A 17652-nucleotide genomic window follows, 5' to 3' on the forward strand; every position below is an offset into this window, starting at 1 on the left:
TGTGTGCACAAACACACATGCACACCTGCTCCAGAAGGTTGTGGGACCCTTTGGAACAGTGTGGGAGGTGGCATGGGGCCTGTAGGAGAAGGGGAGAATTTGCAAAAATGGTCTCCTTCCCCTTCTGTTCAGGGATGCCTCCGCTGGATCAAAGAGTTTTCTGTGAATGGAGTCACACCAATGCAAAATCTGTTTGAGTTTACACTAAATGTATGGTGTCAGAAGTTGTCAGTCCTGGGCTTTGCCACTTGGCATCTTGGTAAAGTGACAGACGGTTGCAAATAACGGCTAAGCCTAAAATGTGAAATAGCAAGAGCTTGAATAGTGTGGTGAGCACCTGCTGTGTACAGCTACCTTCTGATAACATTTTTTTTAGCCTAGCGGTTAATTATTAAAAATTATTATTTAACAATAATACCAAAGACAGTGAGTAAATAAAAGGAATAAACAGTTATACAAAGTTGCGCAGCTAAAATCATTATCAAAAGAAGAAAAGTTTTAAGTTACATGGCACTCAAATAGTCTTCTTCAGATGTTGCCTCCTATCCTTTTCAAGTGCCAACTTTGGGTCAGAGCCAGTTTCAGGTGTTCTTGGCGTGTTTACATTCCCTATCAAGCCTCCCGAGAAAAGAGGAGGGAAAAAACCAAATCTATAAATCATTTTTTTCTTTTTTCTTTTCTTACAGGTGAAATCTGTAATAAATCTCTTATTTGCTGCCTACACCGGTGATGTGTCTGCACTAAGAAGGTAAGATGAATGTGGCGGGGAAATGTTTGCTTTGTGCTGCAGCATATGAAATGTGTGTATAATTATATTTATAGAAACATATACACACTATTAAAATCAGCTAAATATGTTAAGAGACATCATGGGTGAAGGGAACCCCACACTCTTAGCCACATTGACTTTTAATTGCTTTTTCTTCTGCTGCTGGTTTTGTTTTTTCTATATTGTTTTTAATTTTTGTAAACCACCTTTAAATCCTAGATAAAAGGCAGCATATAAAGGTTGTAAATAAAGTATTTCCCATCCCTTCCTACCTTAAAACCCTAATGGTGCTGTTATGTCAAAGAACAGTGCAGAACTTTGAGTTGTGGAACAAGGGTGTCCTATTTCACCTATGCCCAGAGCCCCGTATTTAGTATAGATACGTGTTTGGGCAAGAATAAATAAAAACTAAGGGAAATGGGGAGGAAACCCACCTGGAGCATACAGGAGGGACAAGACTGACAGCTGAGCCAGCATTCAGTCAGCTGGCAAACAGGTCAGCAAGGGGAAGGGCCGTTGCCTTCACTCAGGGTGGAGATGTATGTAATCTGAAATCTGAGAATTCTTACGCTGCCATGCAAGCCCAATTTCGTCCCCACTGCTCAAGTGAAATGGCACAGAGGAAGCTGCCATATACTGGTCCATCTAGCTCAGTATTGTCTACATTAATTGGCAGTGGCTTTCTAGGGTTTCAGACAGAGGTCTTTCCAAGCCCTAAGTGGCGATGGGCTGGATTTGAACCTGGGACCTTTTGCATGTGCAGCATATGCTCTACCACTGAGCAGTGGCCCTTCCCCATGCTGACCTGCTTGCCAACTAAGTGTTGGCTCAGCTGTCAATCTTGTCCCTCCTGTATGCTTCAGAGGGGCTTCCTCCCCACATTTTTTAATTTTTAAAAATACTTCATGAACATTCATTCATTCATTCATTCATTCATTGCCTTATTAATCAGAAGGACTCGTAACTGCTTTTGAAACGGGAGAATTTTCTTATAGTGGATAGCCAACCACACAGCATTGTGCACAGCAGGTGTCTGCTTCAAACTTCCACAACTGGATCTGTTCCTTTCTTTCTTGGACTCCACCTTGGAGAGAAAAGACGTTTGGACTGAAAGTAGCGAAGCTGCTTCTGTAGTGGCCTTCTGTCTTGAACACTGTTGCATCCGTCTTCCCCCTTTGGCCTCCCTCTACTGTCTCTCGATTACAGCAGCCGGTGTTCCCAAAGTACTACATTTTAGAAGACATTAATGAGCCAATTCCTTTTCTTCGCTCATGGCCAATTCTTTTCCAAGCAGGATCTTAATTTCTCAGACATTCAGTATATATTGCAGCCATTGCTTCCCACTCCCAATTCGGTCTGTCTCTAGCTCTTTGGCGTGCTGTTCCTCGGTTTCTGACTCCTTCTGTCCAACCAATGGTGTAGAACAGCCTTCCCCAACCTGGTGCTCTCCTGATGTTTTGGACCACAACTCCCAGCATTCCTGACCACTGGCCATGTTAGGTAGAGCTAATGGGAGTTGAAGACCAGCACATCCCTAGGGCAACAAGTGTGGGGAAGGGTGGTGCAGAATTTCCTTAACCGCTTACTCACAGAATCATTAGGGTGGCCTTTCCCAACCTGGCACCCTCCAGATGTGTTGGACTACAACTACCATCATCCTGCAGCCAGCATGGCCTTGGTCAGCTTAGCTGAGGATGATAGGAATGTAGTTCAACACATGTGGAGGGCGCCAGATTAGGAAAGTCTTGCATTAGGAAGAAAAGAAGTTAATTTGAGCAAGTCTCCTAAACCAACATCCAAAGCTCAGAGGAGCCGATCACTGCCTAATCCTGTCCCCTTGCGTCTCCAGTCTTGTCTAGTTCCCATGATTGGTCTCTTTCAACTGTAGATGAGAGTCAGGGGAGACATGCTATCCAAGGTGGAAAGATGATCACTTAGCACGTTCCCTATTAATCACATCTCTCTTGGGAGCTAGTTATCTGTGATTTCCAGCCACGTACTAAGACAACTGTTACTATGTTCCTGCAATTGAGGGCAAACGGTGCATGAGAGCACTTGGCTCAAAGAAGACCCTCTCTCCAGGGAGATAAAATCACGATGTGGGATGCTACTTACTGGTGGCTGTATGGTTGGTGGTTTCTGCTGCTATCCCAATACAGTCCATGAGTAAAGGGAAGAAAGCCAAGCAAGTCCTTCCCTGCCTCTGGCATCTGAGAAATATAAGAGGCCAGGGCCTCTTGATACGGTTATCAGCCAATGAGATTCTGTTTAAAATCCACCCTTCCTCTGAGCAGCTCAAGGCAGTGTGGCGTGATCCCATTTCTTTCTCACCGCAGTTCTGTTAGGCTGGAGGCCGGGCTGGACAGGTAAGACAGACCCAGGGGCACCCAGAGCACTTCATGGCCGAATACGGACTTGGACCTCAGTTTGCCTGGTCCAAGTCCAGCACACTCCCCACTCTCCCCACGCTGGCTTAGTTTTTAGCCAATTAACCAGCTTTAAACCCATTTGAATTTACATATCTCTTCATTTCATTTATTACATTCCTATACTGCCCAATAGCCAAAGCTCTCTGGGCAGTTTACAAAGATTAAAACCCTTAAAAATACAATATTGTACATAATAGAAAAACAGTTCACATGCAAACATATAAGCAGATAGCAGACGCGCTTCTTCTTCTTCTTCTTCTTTGTTTGTTTGTTTGTTTGTTACATTTATATGCTGCCCAACAGCTGAGGCTCTCTGAGCAGTTCACAACAATTAAAACCATAAAATACAACACGAGAAAAGCCAATATAAGACTTTAAAAGTTTAAAAGTAGCATGTAAAACCAAAGTAAAACCCAACAGCATTTACAATCCAGGGAAAGCCAGGTGAAAAGGCACGTTTTTAGGAGGTGCTTGAAAGATGCCACATATACACAAATATCAAATTGGAAAGAAGCAGAGTGGCTGCTGTTCCCTATTTGCAGAAAAGGAAGCCACGTCTGTTAGTTTTCCATCAACAGGCAATGCTCTCATCATAAGTTTGTATGTTTAACTGGGTGATTCGTGAGGTAACAGAAGCTGCTGATGCTTGCTTGCTATTCACCCAGTCACTGCTGTTCTTCATCCTCATTAATGAGCACTCTGCCTTGTTGATCTTGGTGGAATCGAGAGATATGCATAGATCGCTCACAATAGAAACACCTTTTTATAATATTGTGGTTGAGATACACACTCCCCCCCCGCCCCCTTTGGGCTCAATTATTTTAAGCAAGGGTACTGTTGGGAACACAAGGAATCCATTCCACAATGCTAGTGGTGTTTCCAGTTTAATTGCAGGTTTTAAAAAGCATACCAATTAAAGCTTTCATCAATTAAGTGCACATAGTAAGTGATTAAAGCTTACAGGAGCAGGATTAAATGCTGTCTGCTGATTTTTGCTTGTTTGTTTGGAATGGTTCCTCCTTTTATAGTTTATAGGCACAATGAATGATACTGTCTGCTACAAAAAAAAATCTTGCTTTAGAAGCCAAGGTGTGTGACAAAAAAGAGGAAGGAAAGAAAGCAATTTGTATGGAGTGTTATAACTAGCATAGAACTGTTGAGATAACTGAAACACATCCTCCAGTCAATATGTTTTTCCTCTCTAGTTTTTGAAATCTGCTTCTCTTATCCTTAGCATCATCAAGCTGTTACAGGCTTGATATGCAATCTGTCCTGGATGAGATGCATCTGTCTTTCAGACTGGATTTGAGATTCTGTCAAAATTCAAAGAGTACACTTCATTCAGAGTACTAAGGTGACATTGCCTCCATCCCATTTCTGAGATACCAGTTATCTTTGACCCTACACTTCCTTGAGAGTTTTTCACAGCTAAGGTGCCTGGAATAGAATTCTGCCTTAAGATCATAGGGTGCTTCCAGGCGTTTGTGCTGCCATTGCTCTGCCTAATTCACGGGATTTTATGAGAGAGTCCAGATGCCGTCATTTTCCATTTGTAACCTTCCCATGTTTTCCCACCACTGCTTCTGTCTTTTTTTCTTACTACAGAAAATCTGTTAAGTGGCGGGGGGAAGGGGGAATAGCTGCAGTAGTGCCTTTTGGTGGATAGCGCTCGGAGTTCTCCATCTGGAGGTACCCATAGCGAAAAGGGCAAGGCAGCCCCCAAATAGAGCATTTGGGATATTCTTCATATCTGAGGCATTTTGCCTGCTTAGTCTGTTGCTTTCATGGCACACAGGCTGTGTTTCTGTGCAGCCTTTCCTGAAGGCAGCTTGTTTGCTTTTGGTATATTAAATGAGTAATGTCTAGGTGGTGTGCTGGGACATACTAGTGTGACATGTGATGGAGCTGAAGTTTGCATTGGAACATGAAGCTGTTATATTGAATGCATCCACTGAGTCTCTGTGCCTGGTGGAGCAGGGAACCATTGATTTCCCTCTCTCCCCCACCTCCCAATATCTAAATGGTGGCATTATTATTAATTTGTAATAATTATTAATTAGTAATGATTATTAGTAATAATTTTTGTCTTGTTAATCTTTGTGATTGCTCTGGGAGCCCTTTTTTGGCTGAAGAATTGGGTAAAAATTTAAGTAAGTAAATATCCTGAGGGAATAAAGGACATGTCCCCAGACTGAGTCACTGCAGCTGATAGGCAGTTTGGAATCCATGAACCTTCCCATTGCTCAACCTGTCAGGAAGGGATGGGACTGTGTTTTTTGGGCAAAGGGGACAGCAGGAGGCCATTTTAGGTGGGCTATTCTGCAAGCGCAAGTAGGATGCCTGCCAGTTGTTCTGGGACTTGATGGTTGGACGTGGGCTGGAGTGAGGAGAGACACACATATATGCACCTTTTTGAGTGTAATGGGGAAGAGGGCCTTCAACTTTAATCCAGAAAATAACTGCTCCAAACGTCAAAGCTGGGAAAACATCTCACTTGGTTCTGTCTTATTTATGATCAGTTTCCCCCCCGCCCTCCCTTTTCCAACTTCCCTTCCAGGTTTGCCTTGTCAGGTATGGATATGGAGCAGAGAGACTACGATTCCCGGACAGCACTGCATGTAGCGGCAGCAGAAGGTTGTAGCAGTGAATAATGGTCGAAGTAGATGTTCCACTTTAGTATGGTGAATATATTCAGTATAAGTAATTATCCTTTTTTGTATTGTAGGTCACGTAGAGGTAGTTAAATTTTTGCTGGAAGCCTGCAAAGTGAATCCTTTCCCCAAAGACAGGTGAGCATCTGTGCTAAAGGTATCGTAGAGTATTAACAGTCAAATTATGGCATTGTTGGCTTCCCAAGCAATATTCTCCGAGGAATTTGTGCACTGAAAATCTGATACTTGATGTGGAGCTTAATGAAAATCCTGTCTATTTAAGCTAGCCATCTGTTAATTCTAGTTAGGAGGGGAAAAATGAACTCCAGGCTTATTTACAGAACAAAATGTCTACATATCCATGTTGTCAGGGTGGAGACGGGGAAGGATCAAGCCAATAAAATGATGCTAGTAGATCTTCAGTTGACATTATGCTCGAGGATATTAATATTTTGTCAGCAGGCATGTCTATACAAAGCAACGAACTTGCAGCCTGATCTTAAGCAATGTTAGGTATGGCTAAGCCCACTGATTTCAGTGATTTTAGGCCAGGGGTGGGGAACGCATGACCAGTGGTGAGGCATGATGGGAGTTGCAGTCCAACAATATCTGGAGGGCCATGTGGTCCCCATCCCTGGCTTAGGCGCACCTGACTGTGCAGGGATTGGCTATGAGTGAGACACTGTGAACTCAGAAGCTGGAATGTCCAGCTGTTAAAATGTCTGAGATGTGTATTCACCCATGACATTCTTGGTTTACGAAAAAGAATCATTAACTCCCATTTTGAATTTCACCTTCACTTTTATTGCCTTGTACATAACATGGACAGAACAGTTTCTGCCAGAATGAACTGAGTTTCTGGAAAATAACCTTGGGGACCTTAGGATTGCATCAGATTGGTTTAACTTCTTATGCAGATAGCATGCTGCCTGGGGAGGGAAGAAACTATGCACCCTGCATATGGACTGTGACATGTGATGATCACACCTGCATGCGGTTTGCATGCTGTTTCCTCCCCTGTTAGCCTAATAATGGGCTTGAATCTTGTACTTCATGCTCTTGCTGCTCACCACATGCTTATGCATTGCAGAACATTTACGGAGCAATCCTATGTGGATCGATGGTCGCCTCTGACCCTGGGCGTGGCCACCTATCCAGTGCAGGGAGGGAGGAGGGGGGAGGAGCGGGTCTCCTTCTCCCTCCCCCCTCCCCGCTTTCACAGCTAGACAGCCGATTTCGGCTGTCTAGCCACGGGACCCCAGGGTGCAGGAAGTGGCAGCCAGACTACACATAGGTTGTGTAGTGCCAGCATTTCCGACCTCCCCACCCCACCCCCGGGAAAGCCGTGTTTTTGCCGCTCCGTGCTGCTCTTACGAGTGCGGAGCCAATCCATGCTGCCTACGAGGCGGCGCAGGAGGGGGTAGGGGCCAGTTCTCTGGGAACTGACCCATCCTTTGGCCGTCTAGCCACTGACTAGCAGCCATAGGATTGTGCCCTTAGTGTATTGCCTACATTTTAAAATATGTACCTACTAATATATTAGTATTAAAAATAATTCCATTTATTTAGCAGTTGTTTTCTTCAGAAATAACTGCCTTGGTATCACTTTAGAAAGGCAGGGTATTTACAATAGTATCCCTTTCCTCCCTTTTTAAAGCTTTTCCCTGGCTGAACAATTTGCTAAGCTAAACTAAAGGTTTTGCTATTTATTTACTACATTTTTATACCACCCAATGGCCAAAGCTCTCTGGGTGATACAGATGATAAAATACAATATAAAAGTTTAAAAACACAATATAAATATAATAACCATTTTTTTAAAAAAAATTGAAACACAAATTTGCATTTAATTTAAATTCTTATTTTTAAACATTTTTTCTCTCAAAATATGCAATTTAAAATGTATTTTGAATAGGCCTGGCACCGATTTGGATTTCAGTGGGATTCTTGAACTCCTGTCATACTTTGTCTATCAAAATGGGGAGGGGTAGATGAGGTGCTCCTACAGGGACAATTAGGTTTACTTCTCTTTCCTTTCCTTCCCCTAGAGCCCCTCATCTACCCCTTCCCTTTTTTATAGAGGTGGGGTGGATGTGGGGTATTCAAAGTATGACAGGTGTAGTGCAAAAATCCCATTGAATGCCTTGTGTTGCCATTTATAGCCAAGCAGGACATGCAAATAGCTTATTCCCATGCAGTGCCTCCCATGTCCACTAGGGGCACTGTAGGCAAGTTCCATTCATCACCAGCAGGGGGAGCCCACAGGCTTAGGCCCGTGCACCAAAATGGTGGATGGTACACAAAATGGCTGCCATTCTTCAGACTTCCAAATCCGTATCAGTGCACAGGCCTAATTTTGAGCCAAGAACTGTATGGGAACATTTTGGGAGTGTAAACATTATGATCCACTCATTAGCTGTGCTCCAGTGGATCCAGCTTTACACTGGATCAACTGTGCTGGCAGAAGTGGACTTCCCCACCCCCCTCCTTCCCATAGCAGCCCCTTCAGGCCTTGAAAATGCTACACAGACTCAGAAGACCCTGCTGAATGGCATAAGCTGTGGGGTGTGGTGGGTTCCCCAAAACTGGGCAGAGGGATCTTACGTGAGCACAGCCCTTCTTATCGTGGAAAGTTCCCTCCCCTTGCGGAAGGTGGGTTCTGGATCCAACCTCAGGTCAGTCCTCGTGCATTCCTTTTTAGCTTCCTTCAGCTCTGAGAGGAGCTCAGCTGTTGTAGCAAGGATCTTATGAGCAAGATTGATTTACTGCTACTGTCTCACACCCTGGGAAAGGCAATCCCTCCAGAACTCGACAGCCACTGTGTTAGAGTGGCTTGGTTTTGGGCTAGTCAGTCTGCCAGCCTAACATACTCACAAGGTTATTGGACTTCTGAAATACTGTTCTGAGCTCCTTGGGTAAAAAGGAGGATACAAATGTAATAATTCAGTGCATTGACCACATTAATTAAGAGCTTTCTGTAGAGAGATACAGAACCTCTTACTAAACTTGAAATATCTTCCTATTACAGATGGAACAACACTCCTATGGATGAAGCTTTACACTTTGGACATCATGATGTATTTAAAATTCTTCAGGAATATCAGGTTCAGTACACACCTCCAGAGGATTCCGCCAATGGAAAGCAAAATCAAACTGTAGAGAAAAACCTGGATGGCTTACTATAACCCTCTTCTTCGGCTAGATGCCAAGAATTGAAATGACCCATCTATTTAATTGTGGAAAAATTAATATGAAGAGCGTGTGTGTTTCTATTGGATAGTGCTGTATATTTCCCAGAAGTATCGCTTTGTTTCAGTGTTACAGGAGCTTTCTTCGTTGTGCACAAAGGACAAATCTAGTTTCTCTTTCAGAAAATCAAATCAAAACAAAACAACCTCCCCAAGAGTCTCCATTCTTAATGTGAGCAGTATTACCTCGTGCTACATGTAACTGATAGAAAATATTAGATGTTGCTGGCTTTACGCACTATTTATTTTTTTGTTGTCCGTGAAGCTTTACTCCGTGGTCAAGAATCTTTTCTGACCTGCTTGTTTTTGATATATAAATGAAGCTGTCTGAAAGCGTGCCTGAGTGGAACAGGGCTGCTGCCATGTGCAAGTGTAACTGTGGTCCTGCTAGATTTCAAGAGTTGCTGCTGATGTGGATTTGGTGTATTGAGCATAAATCTGCATTCAGGTGCTTGTGTCTTAATTTCCCATGAGACCTGTTTACATCATGCAATTCTCAAACTATAGCCTGGTGACTGTGCTCAGTGATCTAGGCTTAACTGTTGTTCAGTTTTATTAGGGAATCTGTTCCAAGGTTTGTTTGACCAAAAGATAGAAGACTGTAATTAGATAATCTTGCAATATTAGACAGAAGTTTTTTCCAGAACCACTTTATCCCCCTTTTCCCAGAACCCATTTTATTCCCCTACCCTCTCACATTTAGCTGCTAAAATACTCTTCAGTCACTGCTTCCACTCCACAGAGTTTTTGCCATGTCCTGCCTGGACCACGGCTAATGGCAAAAGTGTTTTTTTACCTTGTATTTTCTTTAGCTGTGGCAACTGCATTTGTTCCCGTCGCAGACCTGGATTTATAGACAGAACTGGATGTTTTTAAAAAGTGCTAATTTTGAGTTAAGCTCATTTATGGATAATGAAGACTGGGGCCTTGAGTTCATACCAGCTGAGGTCAAGGAGAGTTGTGGTGAGGTCACCAGGGAAATAATGGGACCAGATAACCTATGTTCATAATTCTGTGATATCCACGCTGTGTAACTTGTGCACCGGGCCCGATCAAAGCAGCAATGGTGGTGTTACTATGGGCTTTCACCATGTCGTAACAAATCTAGAGACCAACGTATGGTTTCTGGGGGGTTTTAAAGGGGCTGGGGCTATGCTACATCTGTGCAAACCTTAAAAAAATTATAAACATGGTGCTGAAAATATGTGGAAAACCAGCTAATGTGAGACACTACCCTTTGAGTGGAGTGGATTTAGCTGCAAATTGATAAATAAGAACAAAATAAGAGAGAGAAACCTGACTTGCACCCAGAAAATTAATTAAGGAAACACAACAGGGAAAGAAGACAGAAGTTTGAGATTCAGCAAGTGAGGGACAGCTGAGAGCTTCCACTGGTCTTTAACCAGTGGATCAAGACCAAAGACTGAGTAGCAAGCCAACCAAAGGTGGTGGGTCACCTCACAGGCACAGAGCCATTTTCACTCTTTCTGTTCTACTGGGTTTAGATGAGAAAGAATAACAAGATGTAGAGCAGAACAGCAGAAGAGGAGCAGGGGACAAATGAAGCAGAGAAACAGACATTGAAACAAAATTCAAAGTAGGTCACAAGTAACAGTCTAGTTAAAGATGGGTTCTCAATAGAAAATATTACTTGTACTAGCACCTTGAAGATTACTTGTACTAGCACCTTTCATTATTTTTTTAAACCCTCTCATTATTGGTTTTAAAGTCAGGTCTAACATTGCTTCACAAGCTGGGAGTTTCTTTTAAATGCTCCACAATTTTATTTTCGTGCTACATACCACCCGCTTTGACACCTGGGAACTTCATTTGTTCTCTGTGCCACACTCCACAGTTGTTTTGGTGAAATTGGGAATAGAATTCACTGCAGCTCCTCATGAGCAGTTAGCAATATGGCTTGAATGGCCATATTGGTCCTGTAGGACTAAACTGCGTAAAGTCCACTTGCAGAGGCTTAGAGGAGAGACGCTTTACAGCTGCTTTTTCTCCAAAACTGATGAACAGGTATGTATCTCCCCATTAAACTACTAAAATTTATCCTGACAACTAAATTTCAGAGGTCTGTATTTACTCATCATTATTTACTTTATTATATGGTAATGCTACTCCCCCTAGTAATTATGCATACAAGCAAATAAAGCCATTTTACCCTCATAGTTTAAAAGATTATGTTAGTATTTTCCCCCTGCCAGTACATAGAAGCTACTTTAGCACCAGCCTCTTTTGCAAAGGTAGTTTTAGCTTTTCCTCATTATAAGAGGAAGTTGTATTTTGTAAAATATGTGTGTCCATTGGAGACAGTTCATTTTACATGTGGATTTCTTTGTGTTATTACTCAGGTGTTCTCTGTTGCTGCCATTGATATTATTTAGTTACTAAAAGCTGAATTGTTTTGCTCTAAGAACACACATACACCAGTTTTGAAGTATAAGCATTCTACTTATTTATCACAGCATCTAAAAGGGATTTAAAGCTAGCTTCATTCTTTGTACACTAATAGTACACTGGTCTTAGAAAACATGATCCCATCTTTTTGTAGATGTGTTGTGTTGGACTGGTGTCCTTTTTAGCTTCAGAGCAGGACTATTAATTACTGTTTTTAGTGACCTTATGAGTAATTGTGACGGATTTGGCTTGACATTCTTTATTGTAGGGAATAAACCATGATGAATGTATTTTGCTTTTTGACAGTTTTCCCATGACTTAATCTAAACTTAAAATACTTGAGCTGTACCAGTTCTGAAAGTAAGATTTATTTTCAGGATTACAAATCCAATGGTGTTGCATTTTACAACATAATAAACAAGCATACCAAAAAGAGGGTGTTCTTATTTAGCCTGCTGTTTTGATTTTTCCTCTCCTGATGTGCAAGAGACTGTGTTCTCCATGCTTTCAACATTTGTTTTTAGAGTACCATTAAAAGCACATATTTGTTGATGGACTGGGGATCATCCTTCCCTTTAGAGAAGGGGTGCAACTGACAGCTGACTGGTCTAGCATTGCCTTTCTCTTCCCAATAACCTACGTAGATGGCATGGCAGTGCTATGTACACCTAGCACCCAGTGGTGTCTATTGCTAAAGACTACATCTGTGTAAATACGGAAGTGTGTAACGTGCACTGCAGGGTCTTGACTCAATGCTTTCGGGACTGTACACTGAAGGCGGCAGCAAATATATTTCATGCACGGATCATCTTTTGAGTTAGTAAGGCACACAGGAGTCTGAATCACATTCCATGCACAAAACCAGTCTGGAAGGGCCCTGTCTTGTCACACATGATCCAAAATGTTCTGCTTTTAAAGCTCCCGGGAAGCAATTCCTCCCTCAGCAAGTGAATTCACTGGAGCTCTTCTATGTGAGCCACAAGTACTTTTGTATCACTGGGTACTTGTGATTGACCTCTATAGTAAAGTGCTTTTAAGGGCTGGAGCCAGGATCTGCCTTCCATAAGGGGAAGGACTCTGCTTGAAGGGCCCCCCCCCCCCCAGCTCACCCCATTCTGGAGGGGCTGCTGTGGGAAGGAGGGGGTGGCAAAGTCCACTTCCATCAGCACAGCTGATCCAGTGTAAACCTGGATCCAAAGTGAAACCTTTTTTTTAAAGGCAAAACGACATGGTACATGCATACATGTCCTCCTCAGCTGCTGCTACTTGGGAAAAACTGCTTTGGGTAGGGACATTCTGAAACAGCAGAGTGCAGGGAGTAGCTTACCCTTCCAAAAAGACACCTGAACCCTCCAGAGGGGAAAAGGAACAGAGGCACAGCAGTGGACAGGGAAAAGGGGAGTGCATGTAATGTGTAATTTGGCCCTAACATCTTAAGATGTGAGCAAAGGAACTGAGTGAGTTCCCATCTCCTCCACACTCCTGCCAGTCCTCTGATTTTTGGTTTTTCTAGTATTTACCTGCTCCACTGTTGCTAAGCCTGTGTGGTGGCATGCCACGCCACCCGTGATTCCACAGCAAGGCTACCCCCCACCCTAATACATGAAGGCAAGAAATGGTACCATTGATATGAGAACAGGGCTCAGTTGAATACACTTAAGGGCCCTGACTTCCACCCCAAAGTCCTGCTTTGTTTTGAGGCAATGTCTACAAGAGCAGACAGCTTGTTTTCAAGTACACATCATCTCTCAACCATTCTTGCTGCTGGGTTTTAACATAACATTCCACTTTACAGGGGAAACTGGGCAAGCATGCAACATCCCCCTCTAGTTTGGGGGAACTTAATTAAAAAGCACACACACCCCTTCTCTCGCACTGTGGACTGACACCAAATAGGGTACAGGAAATGCTACATACATGCTAGCGAAACAACCACTTTGTAGAAACATATAAGCATTTCTAAATTTTCAAGCTGCTCTTCCAATAAACCAGAGCGCATGACATGGTAACGTTGTGCACTATAGTGTTTTGAGCCACCCAGGAGACCCAATGCGACTAGCTGCAGATTGAAAGATATGAAAGTCATTAGGCCTTGATGCAGACTGCCTCAGGAAGCATTACGATGCATATTCTGAACATATCTGGAGAAGAAAAAGCAGGTTGTCAAGTCAAAAAGAGGAATCCTACCTTACTGAATGCCAGCCAGCCTTCCTCAACCTGATCCCACCCCCAGAAGTTTTAGACTACTGCTCCCATCAGCCCCAGCAAGCACAGGCAAAGGTTGGGGAGATGGGTGTTGTAGTGCAAAACGTCTGGAGGGCACCACAATGGGGAAGGCTGATGTATGTTGCTGATGGTGTATTTGATCCTACAGAATTGCTTTTACCCAGCTCACTTCGTTCCATGCTGTGAGCACCACCCAGTGGTGATGACTGCTGCCTCAAGTAAGAGCTGAAGCATTTCTTACTTGGAGCAGCAAATAAAGAGGCCCTCCTGATCTTTATCTTATTTCTTAAGATTTTTTATAATTAAAAATGGTTTTTAACTGGGAGGCTGGCAAGTGGCAAAGTGAAGCATTATGTTCCAGTGCCATCTTCCTTGGTGTTCAAAAGAGTGGGTTTGTGTTTGGGAGCTCAGACCCCACTTCTGCTTTGTTTTTAGGTTTCTAAGCAAGTTATTTCTCTTTTCGCCTTACCAGTTTTCTGGGAAATGAGTGTTTTGTGACCAGCCATGTCCACAGTGGCAGCCATTGGATGAATAGGCAAGCCCTGCCCAAGGCAGCCATTTTGTGAGGGCACTTACAACGTGTTCTCAGAATTCCAAATATGCCCACTGCCTCAAAAAGGTTGGGGACCCCCTGTGTAGGCAATCCAGTTTAAGCCTCTGCTCAGTGCAAGAAATCCAGATCTAAAACATCCCCAACAGATGGCTGGAAGACCTGCTGCGGCAAGGATGGATTACAATTATAATGAAAATGCACGCAGAGATATGGTAGTGGCTTCCAGCCAAAGGTCCAAACCAAAGTTAGCACTACTTTCATTTCTGGGGGTATTGCCGCAGTACACATGGGGAGCTTATGAACAGCTGCGCAGCCAGAATTATTTGCCTGCATCACAACTATCATGCTTATCTCTTGGGGTTGGCTATGCTGTGCAGTTTCTTTGCATCTATTCCAAAAGTTAGATGGGTTACTAGACCTCAAAGCATCCCAGCTGTCATTTTACTCACCATAATTTCCGCTGGGCTTATCACTCGTGTTACTTCATCAAAATCTTCTGGAGACATTGGCAAAAGGTTCTCTGTGCCAAGCAATCTGGAAGGATGGCTGCATAGACACAAAGGGACAAAAACAACAAGAACGTGACTGCTTCTAATGAAATTGGGAGCAACAATGGCGCATCAGCCTTGGAAGAATTGCCTCTGCCTAAAAAAGTGTCATAGGATTGTCGTGGTGTCAGCCATAAATGGGGCCCAGAGGCAAGATAAGCCTGACCTTTCTTGCCCTTCGGAAACCAAATTGGCTTGGCTCAAACTGGGAGCACAGTAGGACCACCATATGGCATCAAACCCAAGCCCTATCCTTGGCAATACAGGAGTACAGCACCAAATCTGAATTGGTTATCATACCGTTCTTCCTCAACACACATGCACGTGGAAGTCCAATTGACACGCACGTGGCAAGGAAGAACAGGCCTAACACGTGGGTATGGTTCACCTTTCATGCACCGCTCATGTATTATGTATTCAGGCATTCACAGCCAAATACAAGGAAGCCCAACAGGAGGCAGCACAGACCAAAAATCTACATTCCAGAGCACTTAAGAGTCTTCCCCGATTCAGATCGAAAGTACATCGGGAGGCTGAATTACGGAATATTCTATATCAGAAAACTCCCTGCATAGAGAAAAGTAGAACTGATGAGGTTAGTAACCTCCTAAGTTAGCTGTACCCAGACCATTGCTTGATCCACCATCAGAAAGCCCCTCTTCCTTCGCTTGCACAATGTCCCTGAAGGATGGGCCATAACAGATAAAAGTATCAAAGCATGCTGCAAAGAAAGGGAGGTCACTTTAGGTCTTTAAAGTACCAAACATCACTGCATTTCACACATTATAAGTGCAACCTTACTGGGCCAGGTCCACCTACATGCCCATCAGGTACCACAGGGAGGGAAGCCCAGTGTGGCATTAAACCTACAGCTGCAACCTTCAAAAATCAGTCAAATCCACTAAAGGAAAAAAGCTTTAACTGGGCAACACATTTTTAAAAACTATTTATAATATAATAGACCACAAGAACTCTTAGAAGCAATCCACCTTCATTCTCGTACAGGAGCGAATGCCTCTTTTAAGAGGACCCCTGTTGTAGTTTATACAAGAACCTTATAAAACCCAAACGAAAACTTATCTTTCTCCTTCAGAACCATCATTTTAGTCTCATGCAAATTCAGTGGGTTAAAACCCATTTGATTGACAGATTTTTAAAAATTATTAATTGGGCCACAGCCCTAATTAAAACACCTCCGCCCATATATGGTCAGTGATATTATCCCAGGGGAGGTACTAAATGCATACATTGCTTGATGCCATTTATGCTGCACTGATAAACAAGGAAGAATCCTAGAACATTTTTGAACCGCTTATTATGGTATACTATCTTTAATTAATTTTTTGTAAATTGCTTTAAGGGCATTTTATGATGGCAAAGTAGCCTATAACTTTTATGATGATGATGATACAAAAACTGGACACTGGAAATAAAAACACACAAGACAGAGGCCCTACCCTTGGACTTACAACCTAAGAAATTTAGAGACAAGACACATAAGGGAAAGGGAATAGAAGGAACAGGTAGAGGAGGGAGAACATTCTTTTAAAAAAACGCTAGAATGGAGTTGTTGTTTTTAAGATCAGGCAATAAAATACACCGTTGGAAGGAGCAAGCTGGAAGCCAGGAGGTCAAGAGTTCTAATGGTAAGGAGGGGTGGGTGCAGTCGGAGAATAGGGGATATAATTCTGGGTTTACAGAGCAGGAACACCAGAGCAGTAAAGAGAACGAGATGGAGCATGGGGAGAAAAGTAAACAGGTAAGTGGGAGCAAGAGAATGAAGGGAGACAATACAGAGATATGACAAGAGGAGAGAAGAGTACCCACGCTGGAGTGGCTGGATAAGTGGAAGGGTGAGAGAGACGGAGGCAGTATACAGACCAGGCTCCCATCCCTAGTTAGGAGAAGGATGCCTACCTCAAGTATGGCTTTTCATGCCAAGCCACCAATTCAACCATACAACCTTTTCCGGGTTAGATCTCAGCCCTGTCTCTGCCAGTCAGCCACAGTGGTCCCGATCCTTCCTTTGGGACTTTCCCTTGGAGAAGATAGTCCCTTGCCAACTGCAGTCTCCCCCCACGACCCCGACACAGCCAAACCTCCACATAGCTGTAACACCGCGCCCCCTCCCCTGCAAATAAAATAAAAACTGTGGGGAAAATCTGCTTGCCCTTTCCAGTAGACATTGCATTAAAATTAAAGAAGCACATTATACCGATATCCAATAGTCACAGTTTATTTTGACATCTATATAGGCATGCTTTTCCAAGTGCAAGAGTCAAGTGAGAGCAGACGGAGGTGGCGTGTGCCGGCAGGCATGACTGAGTGCTGGTGGAGGTGGTGAGAGGTAGGTAGGCTGATCCATGGCGCAGCTTCCGGAATCAGCACAGACACAGACCAGTGAGATGGTTTGGCTGCGCAGGTCCCTGGAGGCCACTCTGAAGGCACGTGTACACACTGCAGAAGCAGTGAGGAAGGGCTGGGGCAGGGGTTGGAGGGACCCACACCTTCTACCCTGTTGAAACATTGTGATAATTCTAAAACAGTGAATGCCCCGTGTTTTGAAAGTGAACTCAGGTGTCTTCTCAGCAAACTCACACTTCAGATACAGAGATTAATTCAGTTTTGATGTATCCTTTTCCTCCACCATCCACATCCATGGGTTCCAGGGCTAAAAGGGAAGCAAGCAAATATCTCGCTTTAGTATCCACGGAAATGGAACATCGAGTCCAAGATCACGCTATGAATGTAAAAGGCTTCTGTTTATAAAACATCTGGTGCAAATCTAGGCATGACTACTCAGAAGTAAGTCCGACTGAGTT

The 17652-nt window shown here is 43.4% G+C and overlaps 2 protein-coding genes across 4 annotated transcripts in view; one reads left to right on the plus strand and one right to left on the minus strand.

Annotated features, from left to right (window-relative positions):
* Positions 1-11952, plus strand: part of GLS (glutaminase) — an 88890-nt gene extending 76938 nt beyond the window's left edge. Inside the window, exons 15-18 of one of the 2 annotated variants that reach the window (XM_084816294.1) lie at positions 687-748; positions 5756-5832; positions 5924-5987; positions 8878-11952. In XM_084816294.1, the coding sequence (XP_084672420.1) occupies positions 687-748; positions 5756-5832; positions 5924-5987; positions 8878-9034 (360 nt within the window). In that variant the 3' untranslated portion in view covers positions 9035-11952. The remainder of the gene's footprint in view (positions 1-686; positions 749-5755; positions 5833-5923; positions 5988-8877) is intronic. The other variant, XM_084816311.1, reaches the window with a different exon arrangement.
* The window catches only part of STAT1 (signal transducer and activator of transcription 1), a 50874-nt gene continuing 45077 nt past the window's right edge, over positions 11856-17652 (minus strand). For both annotated transcript variants that reach the window (XM_084816276.1, XM_084816285.1), the window contains 3 exons: positions 17429-17501; positions 14732-14828; positions 11856-13644 (listed from right to left, as the gene is read on the minus strand). In XM_084816276.1, coding sequence (XP_084672402.1) covers positions 13621-13644; positions 14732-14828; positions 17429-17501 — 194 coding nt within the window. In that variant the 3' untranslated portion in view covers positions 11856-13620. The remainder of the gene's footprint in view (positions 13645-14731; positions 14829-17428; positions 17502-17652) is intronic.

This window comes from Heloderma suspectum, chromosome 1 (assembly GCF_057233095.1).
Source record: "Heloderma suspectum isolate Gila_16-S chromosome 1, 16-S_ref, whole genome shotgun sequence".
Taxonomy (NCBI): domain Eukaryota; kingdom Metazoa; phylum Chordata; class Lepidosauria; order Squamata; family Helodermatidae; genus Heloderma; species Heloderma suspectum.